At 52.8% G+C, this 18,853-nt stretch overlaps 1 protein-coding gene across 1 annotated transcript in view; it reads left to right on the forward strand.

The window, feature by feature from the left end:
* Ceacam16 (CEA cell adhesion molecule 16, tectorial membrane component) overlaps nt 1-18,853 on the forward strand; it is a 30,035-nt gene that overhangs the window by 6,057 nt on the left and 5,125 nt on the right. Inside the window, exons 4-8 of the mRNA XM_050126362.1 lie at nt 808-985; nt 3,321-3,665; nt 4,174-4,449; nt 6,250-6,528; nt 8,524-11,295. Coding sequence (XP_049982319.1) covers nt 808-985; nt 3,321-3,665; nt 4,174-4,449; nt 6,250-6,528; nt 8,524-8,858 — 1,413 coding nt within the window. The 3' untranslated portion in view covers nt 8,859-11,295. The remainder of the gene's footprint in view (nt 1-807; nt 986-3,320; nt 3,666-4,173; nt 4,450-6,249; nt 6,529-8,523; nt 11,296-18,853) is intronic.

Raw genomic sequence — 18,853 nt, forward strand, 5'->3', positions numbered from 1 at the left:
CCAGCAAGGTGGCTCAAGACCACCAAGTCATCCTCTGGTGTCCACACCAATGTGGTGGCACATGCCACTCACTTCACTTAACAAAAACGAAGAGGGAAGGACGGAGACACAAAGTAAGAGGAAAGAAAAGACTAACAGGGAAGGGCGGTGCTTGGCTCAGGTGGTAGAGGACTCCCGGAGTATTCACATGGCCCTGGGGTCCACTGCCAGCACCCCATATACCAGGTTTGGTGGTGAACACCTATAATGCCAGCACTCAGGAGGTGGCTGTGGGAAAACCAGGTATTCAAAGCCATCCTTTGTTACCTAATAAATTCAAATATAGCTTGGGCTACATGGAACCCTGTCTCAAAAAAAAAAAGGCATTTTTCCCCTCCTGATTTTTTTTGGGAGAGGGGCTTATGGTTCCCAGGCTGGTCTTTTAATCACTGCATGACTGAGGATGACTTTGAACTCGGGATTTTCCTCCTGCCTCTACCTCCCAAGCAAATGGGAGTCCTAGAGATGCCACCCCACAGAGTGGTGACATCCACTGTGATGACACTGGTCACTCCCTGAAGTACTGAGGCTGGAGGGGCAGAACTTTCTCTCCTGTGCCCCTTGGTGACCCACTGAGCAGCAGTGAGGCCGTAGGCATGGTGGTCAAGAACAGCCCGAGAATCTTCTTGTGCCTCTCTTTCCTCCTCCCCGGTGACCTGGTTCTCCTTTTCGGTACCAAATCTGGGCCTTTGGCACAAACTGGATTAGGCAGCTGCCCCAGGAGACCTGGCCGGGTCATGGCCCTTGGCCGGTGCTTGCCACACCCAGCCCAATGCCCAAACAGGGCCCCAGATCTTCTGTGACTCGATCCCTCCAAATTCCGGCGATCCGCCCCGATTCCAAATTGCCGAACGATCCCAGGTCCAGTGGCAGACGGAGCCAAGCCTCAACCAGGAAAGGGCCTCTGAGACTGGGACTCCATCACCACCAACCACCTCCGGCATCAGTCTGGGGTGAAAGATGGCACTGGCCTGGTGCAGCTGGTTTTTCCTCAGTGGTGAGCAAGAGGGTTTCCCACCCCACCCCCCAGGTCCTCAGCCCACTCCCTGGACCATTAAGGCCTAAAGACAGAGGAACCCCTGCCCAGGGGAGGGAACCTGTGAGCCAGAAGCCCAGCTTGCACTGTGTGGGAGCAGCTTTGTTTTAGTCTTGAGAGGGAGGCCTGTAGGGTAGACTGGAGATGGCCCCTGAGAGATGTCAGCCGTGGGAGGAGGGGGCTTAGAGAGTCCCGGAGCCAGAGCAAAGCAAGGGGACTAGTGGCAGGGTTTCCAGACTCTTGTTTGGGCTTGGTTTAGGTGTTTTTGAGGTAAAGTCCAGCCCAGGTTGGCCTGAAACTTACTTTGTAGTTGAGGATGACTTTGAACTTCTGATCCTCCTACCTTCAACTCCCTAGCGTTGGGATTACAGGTATGTGCCATCATGCCAAGTTTATACACTGGGGATTGAACTCAGGGCTTCATGCTTGCTAAGCAAACACTCTACAAACTGAGTTACATGCCCAGCTAATTTATGTTGTCTTTTGTTTTTGAGATAGGGTCTCACTGTTTCCCTGGCTAACCTGGGCTAAACTGGCAATGTTGACCAGGCTGGCCTTGAACTCACAGAGATCCACCTGCTCTGCCTCCTAAGTGCTGGGATAAAGTTATGTGTCACCAAGCCCAGCACTAGTGAAGTCTTTGTTGCTGTTGTTGAGACAGGGTCTCACTATATAGCCCAGGCTGGCCTCAGACTTGAGACAGCCCTCGTGCCTCAGCTTCCAGAGTGTGACCACTGTGCCTGGTTTGTGTTGCTCTTCCCTCAGCCTCAGTTACTCAGCCGTGAATAGGCCTAGCTGGCAGGATCACTCTCAGGTCCTTAGAAGCAGGACTGATTAACGTCTGCTGTTTACCAACTTGGAATCCTTTTTGCTTGCTAGCATCCACTCTGAGAGGGATATTCACCTGTGGCCCCGACTTCCTAGGGAGGAAAACCAGGCCTTAAAGAGATGACTTGCTGGCCAGGGTCTCACCACACAAAGTGGCAGAGCTTTGCCCTAACCCCAGAACCTGTCACTACCACGCACTTCCTTCCAACCAGGAAGGGGCTGCAGACCAAGCCAGGCCTGCAAGTGTGTGTCATATGAGAAGTGCCAGGGACACCTTGTGAGCCACGCACAGAGGAGAAGGAAGCAGCAGGGACCGGCCCTACTGGTTGGGACTTGTCTGTTTGCCCAGGATGGGGTGGAGGAGGCTGGGGTGTGGCTCAGAGGGTAGAGTGCTTGCCTAACACTGTGAGGTACTAGGTTTGCTCCCGGCACAGTGTAACTGGGTGTGGTGATACGTGCCCAGAGTCCCAGCACTCAGGAGGTGAAGGCAGGGAGATCAGAAGTTCAAGGTCATCCTCAGCTAAGTGTCAGTTGAGACCAGTACGGAATCCCTGAGTCCTGGATGGAGGAGAAACTAAAGAAAGGAGAGAGAAAGGGAGGGAGAGACTCCACACATCCTGCTCTCCATGTGGGGCCCTCGTGCACACAGAGCCAGTGCCCCTGGATCGGGCGACAGAATTGGGCAGTTCCTGGCATTAGTACGAGGTCACAGACTCACTTGGCTATATGAGCCTAGGGTCCTGACTGAGTCTCAGCCCAATGCCTCTCATGGGAAACGTCCTGCGCCCCACGTTGCTCTGCAGAGACACAGGCTGTGTATGCACAGTGTCAGGTCAGGTGGCCCAGGACGCAGAATTCCCTTTGTATCATCAACCTTGAGAAGATGGAGGTGTCTGCAGAAAGAGGCATGGCCATGCACGCTGTGCAGACTCTATGAATGCTCAAGTGTTAGAGCCTGACTTGTTGGAACATGCCTGCAAACCCTAGCCCTGAGGAGACCAAGACAGGAGATCAGAACTTCCAGAGAAGCCTTCTCCACTCGCTGCTCAAAATTAGGTGGCTAAGATGTTGAGGGCCAGAGGTTGGATCTGTGTGTCAGTAGCAGAGTGTTTGCCTAGAATCCCCCAGTGAGGGGCTGGGGTGTGGCTCAGTGGTAGAGCTCCTGCCTAGAATCCCCCAGTGAGGGGCTGAGGTGTGGCTCAGTGGTAGAGCACCTGCCTTGAATTCCCCAGTGAAGAGCATGGATGAGGTCCTGGGTTTTATTCCTGGAGGAAATGTGGTTGTGGGATGCACACATCTTGCTTGTGTCTGATCTTGCAGACACTGGGGATGTCACCTCTGAACTTGTCAACTCCTGTCAAATAAGGTGGCAAGTCAATCCTATCCCATCCCACCTGTCCCTTCTGTTTTTCCTCAGCCTGGATGCTGAACACTAGGGCTGAGATCTCCATCACCCCTGAGCCCGCCCAACCTGCAGAGGGAGACAATATCACCTTGGTGGTTCATGGGCTTTCCGGGGAACTGCTTGCCTACAATTGGTATGCAGGGCCTACGCTCAGCCTGACCTTCCTGGTGGCCAGCTACATTGTCAGCACTGGTGATGAGACTCCCGGACCAGCCCACACAGGGCGGGAAGCTGTGCGCCCCGATGGCAGTCTTACTATCCATGGTGCCCTGCCTGGGCACACGGGCACCTATATCCTACAGACCCTTAACAGGCAGTTTCAGACGGAGGTGGGCTACGGACACATGCAGGTCTATGGTGAGCAATCCCTTGCAACAATCCAGGACTTTCCACCCTCTTCCTTCACCCCTCCCTTGAAAAGAGAAGCGAAGAAAAAATATTCTTTATAATTGCATTTATTGAATTTGTTTACACATGTGCGTGTGTGCATGTGTGTGTGTGTGTGTGCGTGTGTGTGTGTGTATGCACCTGAACGTTCATGTATTTTAAATAAACACGTGGAGGTCAGAGGACAACTTTCAAGAGTCAGTTCCTTCCTTCTACAATGTGGAACCCAGGGATCGAACTCAGGTTTGGTGGCAAGTGCTTTTACCCACTGTACCATCTTGCCAGCCTCTTAAAACAGGGTCTGGGGTGCCTAAAATAACACCAAAATGCTCACCTTCTCCATTCTGGCTTCCAGGATAATGTCTGTCTTCTTTGTCACTGTGGCTGGGGGTACAGAAGCACAGCTTGGCGGTGCTTCTTGCCCCGGGGACAGGAGGTGCCCCTCCCCTCCCCCTCTGTCTCTTGCTCCCCCTCATAGAGATCCTGGCCCCTCCCACGGTCATGGCCAACGACACGGCGCTGGTGGAGCGTAGGGACACCCTTCGTCTAGTGTGCAGCAGCCCCAGCCCCGCTGAGGTCCGCTGGTTCTTCAATGGCGACGCTCTACCTGTTGCTGTCCGCTTGGGCCTGTCTCCCGACGGCAGAATGTTGACCCGGCATGGCGTCCGCAGGGAGGAAGCTGGCGCCTACCAGTGCGAGGTGTGGAACCCTGTCAGCGTCAGCCGCAGCGAGCCCCTGAACTTGACCGTATATTGTGAGTCTTCCGAAGCACCGGGTTCCCACATCTCATAGATGGAAACAGAGACCAAAAGAAGGAGTCCACAGTCACACAGAAAGCAAGTTGGGAAGGAGCATGGTCCCTTTTAAAACACACTTGACTTGTTGGCTACTCTGTGAAGTACACAGATTGTAGCTAACAATGTCAGGTCGATGTAGATGAGTGACGGAACAGGTGTTCCTTATCAGGGTGTCCAGAGGTAGAGGAAGAAGGCTCACCATTAAGGCCAGCTCGGTTAGAAAGATTTGTCTCAAAAATAAAAAATAAAAAAAGAGCTGGGCAGTAGTGGCGCACGCCTTTAATCCCAGCACTAGAGAAGAGGCAGGCGGATCTCTGTGAGTTCAAGGCCTGGTCTACACCGTGAGTTCCAGGACAGCCAGGAATGTTACACAGAGAAACCCTGTCTTGGAAAAAAGTGGGGGGATATGTGGCTGGGGAAGCTAGGATATAGCTGAGCTGGCAAGACATTGTCTGGCTTGTGCCAAAGCCCTGGGTTCCATCTGAAGAACTCTAAAGTGTTCATGTTAGTATAGATCTACAATCCTAACACAGGGAAGTGGGGGCAGGATCCTGAACTTCAGCCTTGTCAGCTGTGTATTGTTCAAGGCCAGCCTGGGCTACAGGAGGCCCTGTCAGAAAAGAAAAACATCCCTAAATAAGATGTCCAACAGGGATGTTTGGATTTGACGGGGTGGAGGATAACATCACCAGGACTTAGGGCTCAGAGGGGACAACACAAAGGCTCATCACAGAAGCACATAGTAGTACCTGGGGCTGCAGCTTGGTGGAGTGGAATCCTGAGAAAATGAATCACTACTGTGCCCAGCCTTGGCGGAGCAGTCCTTTAATCCAGGAGGCAGAGGCAGGAGAATCACTGTGAGTTCAAGACCCAGCTGATGAGGCTCTGTTAAAAAAAAGGAAAAAAAAAAGGCTGGTGTATAAAACCTGAAGTCCTGGAGCCCTAACCAGAGGATAACAAATGCCAGCACCCTAGCAGCAGAGATAAGGCTGCGGAGTCTAGACGGCAAAGCCTAGAAACACCGCCAGCTGAAGCGGCATCCTAGAACCAAATCATGATACCAAAGCGTCTAGACCAGCGGGTCTCAACTTGTGAGTCGTGACCTCATTAGGGTTGAACGACCTTTCACAGGGACCACCTAAGATCATTAGAAAACACACTTATTTACATTATAATTTATAACAGTAGCAAAATTGCAGTTATGAAATAGCAACAAAAATAATTTCATGGTTGGGGGGTCACCACAGCATGAGGAAATGTATTAAAGGGTCGCAATGTTAGGAAGGCTGAGAGCCACAGCTCTAGAATCTTAGACACACAGATTTCTAGGGTCTGACATAGAATGTAGATTTGATTCATTTTGTTTTTTGAGACAGGGTTTCTCTGTGTGGCCCTGGCTATGATGGAACTCGCTCTGTAGACCAGGCTGGGATTGAACTCACAGAGATCCACTTGCCTCTGACTCTTCCCTCTGAGATCAAAGGGGTTCACCACCACTGCCCAGCTCCGCGCATTCTTTTTTACAGATGAGAAAAAAAACAGGAGTTCTGAGTTCTTGTGGGAGGGGAAGTGAGTCTCAAGATTATACAGTGGATTAGAGATCAAGACGCCACCAAGAGAGGCGCAAGCCCTTTCTCCCTGTACTCAGGCCTGCCAGCCCCAGGGACCCAATCTAGTAGACAAGAAGGGGTGCACGCTTCTGTCCCCTCCCAGCCCACCACCCCGCCCCTCCTGTGTCTCTCCCTCCTGCCCTACAGTTGGCCCTGAACGAGTGGCTATCCTCCAAGACTCCACCACCCGTACGGGCTGCACCATTAAAGTGGACTTCAACACATCCCTCACCCTGTGGTGTGTGTCCCGGTCCTGTCCTGAGCCAGAGTATGTGTGGGCCTTCAATGGGAAGGCCTTGAAGAATGGCCTAGATCACCTGAACATCAGCAGCATGACGGCGGCCCACGAGGGCACGTACACATGCATTGCTAAGAACTCCAAGACTCTACTGTCCGGCTCTGCCTCTGTGGTGGTCAAGCTGTCTGGTGAGTCAGCCCCAGCCTGATGACCAGATGCTCTCCACAGAGGCCCAGCAGGCCTTTGATGACTGGACCACCATTTTCCCAGAAGAGAATTAGATTCCCAGCACATGCACTGAGCGACTGGGACAAGGTGGCAGGCATATTGGATTGTCCCCCTCTTGTCTAGGTGCAAAAAGAGTCAGGCAAAATCCGTCACATCAGAAAATAAATGGTGACTCATATCCTCTGCCTTGAGGTTAGAGTGAGTGACATGTGAGCCCCGTGTTCCCTTCGGGGGTGGCAGAGTGGGACACTGGGGTCCATGTCCTTCTGTGTAATTATCCCTGTTGGTAGAAAAACCATCAATATCTAAGAGCCCTGCCCAGCCCAGGACACGCAGGCCTGAACCGCACACTCTCACACACCACAGCTGGAAAACCAGAGGCAGCTTCCGGCTCCTGGAGAAATCCAGCCAGAGGCCCTGTCTTCACATCTCTGTTCTACTTAAGTGTGGGGAGTGGGGGGGGGGGTGTTGGGCATTGAGAAACCTCAGAGAACACTGCCCATGCCCCAAGGACGGTGGCTTTGAACATCAAGTTCTCATCTAAAATCACAGTGTTTGAAAGGTGAAGGCAGGAGGATCAGGAGTTTGCTGGACACAGACCGTTCGGAGTCAGCTTGGACTACATGAGACCTTGTCTCAAAAGAAAAAAAAAATAGGATCAATAATTCTACCTGGGTTTCTTCTCAAGCGGCCATTGTCCCCTAGGGACAGTGGGAATCGTCCTCCCCCTCCTCCCTCCCTTCTTCCTCCACTAACAGGCTGGGTCTCATGAAAAGGGTGGGGATGGACCCCTCTTTCACGCAGAACAAAGATGGAAGTCCCAAAGGTAAGTGAGCCTCCTGTCTTACCTGTGAGGGCCCTTGGCTGGAGACAAGGTGGACCAGAGGACTTCGGGGACAGCATGGGGGGTGTCCAGGGTCTGCAGGTATGTGTAGGGTGTACCTAATACAACACCCCCAAGTTTGCCTCCTCCCAAGCTGCCAGAAATCGTGTGGCAGATGCTGGGAGTGAGATAGAGGACAGAGAGACATGACTGTTACCCTGCCTGGGAAACAAGCTGATCTGATGGAGGAGGCACGGTCTTTCTCTGATCTCAGGGAAATCGGGGAGGGGAACTGCCAGTCAAAGAGAGGAGGCACGGCCTGAAAGAATTTCCGGGTCATTAGGAGATACTACTTTACTTTAAAATTCATAGTCTGATGGGGGAGACACAGGTCCCACTATAATTGTCATAGAAATTTTCTGATACAATTGAGATAATTGCTCCCAGCTCTTGGGGGGGGGTCTCTAACTTGATCAGAGTGTTCCACTTTGATAATCCCCAATTTCTCAGTCTGATGGAGGAGCCGGGGGCTCCCACCTTGGAGAGAATCTCAAACCAATGGGGTAGTTTCCCCAGCTTCTAGGGTCCCAAACTTGATTAGAAAAACAATCTAGACTTTCCCAATCTAATGGAGGAGACACAATCCACACCTCGTGAGGGTTTTTAATGCAATACAGGATGCATGGCTTCTTCCTTCTAGAGGCTTCTGATCTGATGGAGGAATTGTCAGCCCATATTCTCAGGTCTGCTACTTTCACAGAAAAGACATGCTATGGGAAGAGAAGTTCCAGACATCCTATGGGGGAGACACAGTCACGTTTTCTGGGATTCTCAACCTGATAGGAGTGTTTGGAAGCTTCCACCCTGATGGAGGAGACATGGCCAGATTCTCTAGGGTGTCCTGATTTTTTAGGAGGGACAACCTGCACCGTCACCCATGGCTAAAATCTAGAGAGGGGAGATGTGTCCCTGGCAAGCACCACCAAGAGAGTCATGAAGTCACCTCCATCCTTGGTCTCCCCAGCACCTCATGAGGAGCACTTTCCCCGGAGGAGTTGGCCAAGGGAGGGGGAGGACTCCACCCCACACCCAAAGCATACCTGGCTGACAGTGGTGGTGGCTCTCTCTCCAGCCGCAGCCGTGGCCATGATGATTGTGCCTGTACCGACTAAACCAACGGAGGGCCAGGACGTGACCCTGACCGTCCAGGGCTACCCCAAGGACCTGCTAGTCTACGCTTGGTACCGTGGACCTGCTTCAGAGCCCAACCGATTGCTCAGCCAGCTGCCGTCGGGGAACTGGATCGCCGGCCCTGCACACACGGGCCGGGAGGTGGGCTTTGCCAATTGCTCACTGCTGGTGCAAAAGCTGAACCTCACGGACGCCGGGCGCTACACACTCAAGACCGTCACACTGCAGGGCAAGACTGATACGCTGGAGGTGGAGCTACAGGTGGCCCGTGAGTGAGCAGCGTGGGGGGGGGGCACAGTCCCACAGGTGGCCTTCTCCTCCCTCACAAGCCTGAGGGACACGGGCGTGTGCCTCTCCCATCTGACCTGAGTGCTCCCATACATGGCACTTGCCTTGCCTCTCAAATGACGACGAGCACCAAGGGTGGAGGGGCCTCCATCAGACTGAGGTCTCCTCGCCCATGTAAGGTATATGTCAGATGGAAGGCTATAAATAGGGGTGTCGTGTGAGGGTGGGCATCTTTCCTCCTCAGGTGAGTGGAAACTAAACCACAGGGATGCAGCTTCTTTCATCACACTGGGGAGTTGGGGTGAATGCAGGTATTTTCCTCCCCCATGAGACGTGCCACAAGGGCAAAGCCGTTTCCACCTTCTGACACAAGAGCTCCCCCAACCTGAAATGCATGATGTGCATTAGGATGCAGGCTGCTAGGTGTGTCTCCTCCGTCAGACAGGGTTCTCGTTGGGAATGACCTCTCCCACAGTGGAGAACCATGTCTCTTCCATCAGACTCAAACCTGTCTTCTCCATCAGACAGGGAGTTCCCAGAGTCAGGGACAGCATCTCCTCCATCAGACTGGGAACTCCCAGAGTCAGGAACTGTCTCCTCCATCAGATTGGGAAACTCGAGTCAGGAAATCAGACTAGGAGCTCCCAGAGTCATGGACAGCATCTCCTCCATCAGACTGGGAGCTCCCAGAATCAAGGGCCATATTTCCTCCACCAGAGTCAGGAACCATGTCTTCTCCATCAGATTGGGAGCTTCCAGAGTCAGGGGCATGTCTCCTCCATCAGAGACAGGGACCTTGTCTCTTCCATCAGACTAGAAGCTGCCAGTCAAGAACCATGCTCTCACAATTAAAGACCATGTCTCCTCCATCAGACTAAGAATTCCCAGGGATCTTCAAGGCCATGTTACTAGGGCAGGTGCGCTGGACAGGTGCCCCTGACAGAGAATAACAATCTGTAGTCTTGCCTGTCCCAAACCTAGACACCCAGATGTCAAGATCCTGAGCCAGGACCAGTCAGGACCCAGCCACTGGCTGTCTGGGTTCGCGCAGGCGCACTCCCGAGCCCGGGAATTCCTTTGCAGCCTCCTTTGTCACATTCCAGATGGAGGACCAGTCTACCCTGCAGCACCACCAGACCCCAGATCCTGGCACAGGCTGAGCGGGGCGGAGGGGTCCGCGGGAGGCGCGGTGGGCGGGGCTGCGGGAGGATCCTCCTGCTGACTGACAACCTCCTCGTCCCCGCCCCCGGTCCTCTTACACAGCCCTGGAGTAGCCGACGCAGCCGCAGCAGCAGCAGCACCCACACCGCAGGCCACTGAGACCTGGAGAGAAACGCGCTCTCACAGCATCTACCCGCATCCACCCCTGAGCCCAGGACCGCTCACCTGTAGAAGGCATGCAGACCACGGTCCCGCCATCCTGCCTCCATCTAGATTTAGCGCCGAGCTGTGGGAGAGCTACCCAGTCCATAAACGTCAGGATGAATGCACGTGGTTGTCAGCCTCTCCTTCCACCGCCGCCAGTTGGGTCAAGTGCAGCTAGGCCCCCCTGCTTTTGGTTGTCACCTCAAAGCATGGGCGCATGTGCACCTAGGGATGTTTGACCCACGCCCCCTTCTTATCCAGGGTAGGACCTGGGGCTTTCGCACAGGTCTGCAGCTCACATGGAGGGGTGCCCTGCTCCCCAGAGGGATAAAGACCAGACCTCTATGGGTACAAACAGAAAGAGTGGATGGAGTAGGGGAGGACCCTGTTTGCTGGGTAGCTCCTGCCCTCATCCTTGCCCTAAGGCAGGGCTACTTCCCCTCAAAGAACGGTATTTCTCAAGGGGCTGTCCAGCACCTTCTAGATCTCAGCCATTACATCAAGAACTCAACAATCATGGTGGTGCATGCTCATAATGCCAGCAGAGCTGGAGGCAGGAGGATCAGGGGTTCAAAGCACAGGGCAGTTTATGCAACGAGGTTAAAGACCAGCTTGGTTTACATGAGAACTTATCTCAAAAAAAAACATTTTTTAAGGGACAGAGAGATAAAAGAGGGTTGATACTTTAGGAGTAGATTGTATGGACATAGAATTACTTCTCTCACACATTTTTAAAAAAAATTCTAGGAAGTACATTGTTGGATGGAATCCCCACACAGTCTTCAGTAACAGAACCTTCTGTCTTCCTGCTTCTTCTTTAGCTTAGGGCTTCCAGTTTCTCAGTCAACTCAAAGGGCCTTACTGGCTGTAGGCTTCCTAGTTGCAGGGGACTCTGGGAAATGTAGTCTTACCCTTGGGAGTGTTGACGCCCCCAAATGATGTCATCACTGGTCAAAGAGAATGGTTCCCAGATGGGAAGCAGGCAGCCTCAGCTATGCTGGGTTGAAAATTCTGCATCTCACGCTGCACAAGATGACCTATTTTACCTACACCCAAGAAGGTAAGAGGCACAGCCAATTACCAGGTCCCAAAGCTTGGGGAACCACGGATGCCAGCTGAGGCTGTGTGGACTGGGCATTGTGTGAGGGGTGAATGCTTAATTAGGCCAGCAGGAGGGGGAGGCAGAGAGGGAGAAGGAAAGGGAGGCCTCTAAAGTTTCTAGGTCAAGCTAGGTTCTGTATCCCTGGTACAGGAAGGCTCAGGTGTCCCCATGACCGAGTCATACCTCCCTCTGGGCATCTCTAGGCACCATCTCAAGCCGGTACAGTGTCCTCCATTTACAGTCCACGAACAAAAACAACAACCACCATGAGATAGGCTTTGTGGTGAAGGGCATTTAGTTCTGGGTTCCAAACCTGCAAAAGAATAATTATAATGAGAATAATGTGGCTAGTTTTGTTTTTCATTGCTGAGGAATGAATCTAAGACCTTGTGAAGACTAGACACAAGCTCTACTACTGAGCCACACCCCAACCCCTCACTGGGGGATTCTAGGCAGGGGCTCTACCACTGGGCCACACCCCCAGCCCCTCACTGGGGTTTCTAGGCAGGGGTTCTACCACTGGGCCACACCCCCAGCCCCTCACTGGGGATTCTAGGCAGGGGCTCTACCACTGAGCCACACCCCTAACCCCTCACTGGGGGATTCCAGGCAGGGGCTCTGCCACTGAGCCACACCCCCAACACAGTCCACCATTTTATTTGTTTTCCTTGAGACAGGTTCTTACCATCTAGACCAAAATGACATAGAACTTTTGACCCTGCCACTTTAATCTCCCAAGTTTTGAGAGTCTGGGTCTCTTATGCCACCTGGCCAGGTTACTTTTGACCTTTTAGCTCACCAGTTCCTATGACATCTCTTATGTATTGCTGCTGTCAACTCTGTATGTCACAAGAGAGGAAAACAAGGGTCTGTAGTACTGTAAACCTTGCTCCAACTTTTGTAGTTCCCACAGCCGCCGGAAGGGAGCGCGGTCAGTGTTACCAGTTCCTCCCGAGGCAGCGGACAGACAGACAAACACAGAAACTCCTCTCTGCTGGGGAAATCGACTCTTTGTATTTCTTCATCCGTAAAATAGACATCATCATAGCTCTTCCCTCGTAAGACTGAGGATGATATAAATGTACAAAAAGAAACACTTGAGTATTGCCAGTAATGTTCACAACCCTCAGGCAGATAGAAAACAAACACATTTGTCTAAGGCTGAGGGTGTAGCTTCCAGTGTTAGAGCCCCTACTTACATCCCCCAATGAAGGGTCATGAGATGTAGCCCAGTGATAGAGCTCTGACCTAGAATCCCCCAGTGAGGGACTGGGGTGTGGCTCAGTGGTAGAGCCCCTGCCTAGAATCCCCCAGTGAGGGACTGGGGTGTGGCTCAGTGGTAGAGCCCCTGCCTAGAATCCCCCAGTGAGGGGCTGGGGTGTGGCTCCTACCCAGGGTGAATCCTAGGTTCCATCCCCAGTAGAGGGAGAAAAATAGTATGTGTTTCTTCCATGCATCTTCCCACATACATAGGTCTGCCTCATTTTGTGTAGTGCTTAGTAGACTTGTCATGAAAATCACTTATTCTGCCTTCAAGACAATAATAACCCTAAGCTAGTCTAAGTCTTGGAACTACACTATTACTCCCAGCAACTTCTGGGGCCTGTGATCTCAATGAAGATTCTGACTCCACCACCCAAGCTTCAATTTGAAAGGGGCTCCACTTCCCAAAGCTCCTAAAAATGTATTTAAAAAATACAGTCATCAGGGCTAGAGAGGTGGCTCAGTGGTTAAGAGTACTGGGTTGCTCTTCCAGAGGACCAGAGTTCAATTCCCAGCACCCACATGGTAGCTTACAACTGTCTGTAACTCAAAGATCTGACACTATCACATAGATGTACATGCAGGCAAAACACCAGTACACATAGAATAAAAATAAACAAATAAATAATTAAAAAATGCATCACAGCTGGGTGTGATAGATAATCCCAACTCTCAAAATGCTGAGGCAGGGGGTTTGCTCTAAGTTTGAAGCCAGCCAGGACTGAACACAAGAACCTGTATCAGAGAAACAAAAAGAGGGGCTGGAGATGTATTATGTTAGTGGAATGCTTGCCTACCATGCCTGAAGCCCTGGGTTCGATCCCCAGCACTGCAGAAACCCAGTGAGGTAACACATACCCTGGAGGTGGAGGCTGGAGGGTCAGAAGTTCAAGGTCACTCTCAGCTCTATATCCATCGCCATCCAAGCCAACTTGAGGTGCAGAAGACCCTGTGATTGGCTGGGTTCCATGGCACACGCTTTTATTCCTAGAACCTGGGAGGTAGAGGCAGGAGGATCTCTGTGAGTTCCAGGCCAGCCTGCTATACTTAGGTGGGTTCTAGGCCAGCCAGGACTACACAGTGAGGGTCTGTCTAAACCAAGACAAGAGAGAGATAGAGATGGGGGGAGAGGGGCTAACTGTCCAGATTTTAGCTCAGAAAGGAGTATGATCACACAGCAGACACAGGCAGAGGCCTCTGACCAGAGAGCTCACTGGTTCATCACCACCACCAAAGCTACTAAGCCTAGAGGTCCCTTGGAGCCCTTGGATTCCACCATCCCAGGAGGAGAGGTGGAAATCACCTCCAAGACACCTCTACCTCCTTCAACCCCATCCCCAGATGCCTTTTTCTGAAGTAACTGCCAGAGATGGGTCGGACAGGGAATGACCTCGCGGCCACACACACAGTAACCCAGTTGCCTGTGGAACCCAGCAAAGAAAAGGGAGGAAGCCTGACCCCATTTTTCCTCTATGGACTGGAATGACAATGTGGGGAGGAAATGGGATGCAGAGGCAGAGGGTGCCAGGCGTCAGACGACTGCCGCTGTCCACCTTTAAAACCAAGGGAAGCATCTCATTCTGGCACACAGTGCCCCCAGAGGGAGTCACAGCAGCCGCTGCCAGTCACTGGTTGGAGCCCTCAGTGCCCCCACCACTACTATAGCGTGTTTTAGAGGCAGGAGATCAAAGCCCCTAGACCTGTGATTTCTTCTCTCTTGGATTGACAGCCTCAGGCTTTCTTTGGGTTTCTAATGGTTTGTTTTGTGCTTAGAGGCAGGGTTTTGCTACAAAGCCCAGGCTGACCTGGAAGCCAAGTGCCTCCTTCCTCAGTCTCCTGAATGCTGGCAGGGCAGGGGCACCCAGCCGCACCCAGCTACACCCAGCTACAGAATTCTTCCCAAAGCATAAATGGCTCCCCACTCTTCATATTCCATTTCCTCTCATCCCACGGCCTTCTCTATGTTCCAGAAACCCAGAGGAGTAGAATACATACATACATACATACATACATACATACATACATACATACGAGAATTGGGCTGGTGGAGGCGGGGTGGGTGGCCAGATGACTCATGGGTAAATGCATTTGCTGTCAAACCCGATGTCCTGACTTCCATCTCCAGGGTCCACATGGTAGGAGGAGAACTGACTCACAAAGTTGTCTCTGACTTCCACATACATGCCCTGTCATAAGCACACATGCGTACACACACACACACACAAAGTTCAAGAACTGAGCTGAGGTGCAGCTCAGCTTGTAGAGCGCCTGCCTCTGCACAAAGCCAGCCCCACATAAACCACGCAGGGTTGTGTACAACTGTCATCCCCCAGGGGAGGCAGAAGCAGGAGGATCCAAGTACGTACCTTCCAGGCCAACCTGGGCTACAGAGTGACACCCTGAAACAAAAGAACCAGTCTCCTTGACTGGTTGTCATGGTGCACACCTGTAACCACAGCACTCCAGAGGTGAAGTAGTAGAACCATTAATTCAAAGTCCGTCCTAGACAACAAAGCCAGTTTGAGGCCAGTCTGGGCTACCAAAGACCCTGTCTCCGGAAAGCGAGAATCAACAGCGTGGCTGAGAGGACCACTTGAATGCCCATTGCCAAAGATGGCTGGCTTGGGCATTTCAAGGCTCTGAATTGCATGACGGGGTCTAGGATGCCAGAAGTCCAAGGCCAAGGGCTGGTAAGGGAGCTCACTCTGTGAGGACCCCTATCTGGGCTGGTAGGGGGACATCTTGTTTTGGCCTCCCAGGGCCTCTTTCCTGAGAAGGACAGAGAGGCAGAAGAAGATGGGTGAGAGTCCAAGCTCCCTAATAAAGGTACTAATCCTATCAAACCAGGGTCCCATCTTTATTGAGCTTTATTATTTATTTATTAATTAATTCATTTTTGGTTTTCAAGACAGGGTTTCTCTGTGTAGCCCTGGCTGTCCTGGAACTCACTCTGTAGACTGGGTTGACCTAGAACTTAGAGATCCGCCTGCCTCTGCCTTCCGAGGGCTGGGATTAAAGGCATGTGCCACAATGAAGGCAGAACCCCACTTTTATGGGGTTTATGACCCCCCTTGACCTCAACGATGCCCTTTTGGGCTCTGTCTCTCAGTCCAGTTTCTTTAAGGACTTAGATCTTTGGCACAAGGGAGTGAGGAGTGGATTGTCCCCACTGGTCTCTCAGCTTCAAGGACAATGACAGGCAAATAGCTGGTCCTCAACGGACGCTTGGTAAAGAGCCAGTGGACGAGTAGGTGAGCACCTCAGACCCTGCTCTGCTGGTCATGGGGTCTGTACAGGAGCCAGGTCAATTTTAGGGGTGCGTATTGAAGAGAGCAACAGCGTCTCTCTCAACAGCCCAAATAGGAAGCAGAGACCAGGAAAGTCTGTAGACATATCATTAAAGTGATGGCCTCAAGGCTGGAAACAAGGAAACACAAGGCTATGGAGTTTAGACTGAAAATGAGAAGCAGCCTCACAGAGGCAGACATTCAAACTGTTCATTAGAGGGTCGGGGAGTGGCTCCGTGGTAGAGCCCCTGCTTAGAATCCCCCAGTGAGGGGCTGGGGTGTGGCTCAGTGGTAGAGCCCCTGTCTAGTATTCATGAGACCCTGGGTTCAATCTCCAGCACTGAAGTAAAATGAATAAATTAAAAAATAGGAATGGCAAGTTGGCGCAGCTGGTAAAGGTGATTGCAGCAAAAGCCAGAGGACTGGAGTTCAATCCCTGGAGCCTACATGGTAGAATGAGACAACCAAATCCTGAAAGTTTTCCTCTGACCTCCCACAGGGGTGTTTTGGCATACAAAGCAACACACACATACACACACCCCACATAAATAAAATGAGGTGTGCACGGATTTCTGCTGTAACATACAGCCACAAGCATGGTGGCTTAAAATAAGTCTCCTAAAGCTAAAATGAAGCTGTTCCGAGGCTCCAGAGAAGAATCCATCCCTCCTCTCATCCCACTCCTGCAGGCTGCCAGTGATCTCAGACCTGGGCCTCTAAGATCAGAGGTGAGAGAGAAGGAAGGGCATTCCCGACAGAAGGGAACAGCACGAGCAAAGGCTAGGAGGCGCCCAGGAGGAGAAAGCAAGTGGAACATCAAGGAGGTGGAATAGCTGTGGGAGTCAGAACATTTGGCTAATCGCCTGGAAGGTGGGGACTGCGGCAGAGGACGCACAGGCTCTGAAGCTGGATGCCACCAGCACCCCTTCGGCTACCTCTGAAAAACAGGCCTCACCATAAGGGAAGAAAAGAGGCAGGGACAGCCAAGTGATGGGGCCCAGAAGCTGCTAGACAAAGCAAGAAGACAGGTGGCCGGGGGGGGGGGGGGGGGGGGGGGGGGGGGGGGGGGGGGGGTGCAGAGAATACAGTGAGAGAATACGTTGTTCTGGCCAGCCCTGCCCGGACCCTGAGACACAGGGGCTCTGGAGGGAAGTGGGTGATAAGTGCGGGCTGTGGTTTTTCACCCATCTGCAAAGAAGCCTCGTCCTCTCCCCGACTTCCCCTCCCGCCCCACAGGCTGCCTTGTTTGTTCCCCCGTCATTGTCTATGATGGGAAAGGCTGGATTTCCCCTAACCCAGCAGACTCCTCTTCCCTCTGCCTAGCCCGACCCTCCCACCTCGGGAAGCCCCGCGCGGCCTCCCAGAATGTCCCAGAAGGATGAAACTGCTGGTACCTTCTGTTACCCATTCATCCAGCCAGAGGGCTCTCCAAAAGAGGAAGGAGGTCACCCGCAGTCACCCAGCATGTGGTCAGCTTGGGACACTGGGACTTCATCGCCCTACTGTCCTCCCAACACCCCAAAAGACATATCTTTGATATGAGGAACAAGTTTGTAGAGGAGGTTCTACAGGAGAGGGGGTCTGGATTCACACCCAGGTCTCTGAAGAATGACTTTGCTGTAAGCTTAGAGGCGAAGGAGACAGGACCTGGCCCTGTCTTCTCACTTCTGTTGGGGAGAAAGAAAGACGTATCCCCAGACAGACAGGCATGGCCCAGCAGACAGAAGAGTTCAGGAGACTGTAGGAGCTAAGAAGAACCAGCGAGGACTTCCTGGAGGAGGGGAACAGCTGCCTGTACCCTAGAGACAGAACAGCACCAACGGGAAGCGCGAGGCCTTGGGAATATGCCCATTGCCCTCTCCGGGTAAACAGTATGCCTCAGCAAACAGTTAGGCACAACAAATATTCACTCGTTCATTGAATAAACACTTCCCGGAGTTCGGAGGGACGTGGAGACACCGCGGCGACTACCACGGTCCCACTTGGATTGCAACCTTGACCTAGGAGTCAAGGAGCCAAGCAGAAGGAAGGAGAGGGAAAAAGCAGAAAGGATGTTCCAGGCAGTGGGGACAGCCTATGAAAGGAGGTCGTTTCTCAGGGCGACGTTTTACCAATGGCTCGCGGTTCCTCTGAAGCCTGGGGGTGCTCAGAGAGGCCTGATAACTCTGGCCCATTGGCAACTCGTCCCTAAGGCACTGGGAGCCACAGAATAGCGAACACAGAAGGAAAGAGTGGGCTTGTGTTTCGGAAATAAGCCTCCTCAATGCCCCCGGGGGATGAACGCAGAGAAGCCACAGAACCACAGCGGCAGGGGTGGTCAGAATTTGCACCCGGTGCCTGGGAAAGCCTGCAGAGACCTTTCTCGGTTCCCTGGCCCTGGGTGAGACGTTGGCTCGTAGCAGCCTCCAGGTGGCGCCAGTGAGCCGCCCGCCGAGCTTCTCCAGCATCAAAGGTGGGTGGGCCCTGAGCAAAACACTGAGGTCCCCCTGTCGCCAGCCCATGCTCCCTGACCCTAGTTAGAGGACCCCAAAGTAGATTCCTGATCGTTCCCTTCTGCCTGGGGCACCTTTCTCCCCATCAGACTATAGGAAGTCCACGGTGCCACCACCAGACCGCCCCACACTCCTGTGAAACTGTCCAGGGCTGGGGTTGTAGGTGTGGGATAGGGTGGGGTTTGGAGTGGGCTGTCACGTCTCAAACCAAGGGAAGGAGGCACACCTGTTTTGTTAAAGAGAGGGAAACTGAGGTACGCACGGGACAGCGAAGCCCTGGCACTCCGCCGTGCTTCAGATGAAGCCGCAGACACCTCTGCGCCCACTTGGACCCCTGTCTGCACCTGACCCCCAACCCTGCGCCCTGGGTAACTTCCCTGGCACGAGGACCAGGGGAATTTCTGCCCCGCCGGCCTCTGGGCCACTCGCCTGCCCTTCCCGGCGCCAGCCACAGCTTGGGGTTAAAGTCCAGAG

This window comes from Alexandromys fortis, unplaced genomic scaffold (assembly GCF_014885135.2).
Source record: "Alexandromys fortis isolate MF-2015 unplaced genomic scaffold, M_Fortis_MF-2015_v1.1 scaffold_240, whole genome shotgun sequence".
Classification (NCBI taxonomy): domain Eukaryota; kingdom Metazoa; phylum Chordata; class Mammalia; order Rodentia; family Cricetidae; genus Alexandromys; species Alexandromys fortis.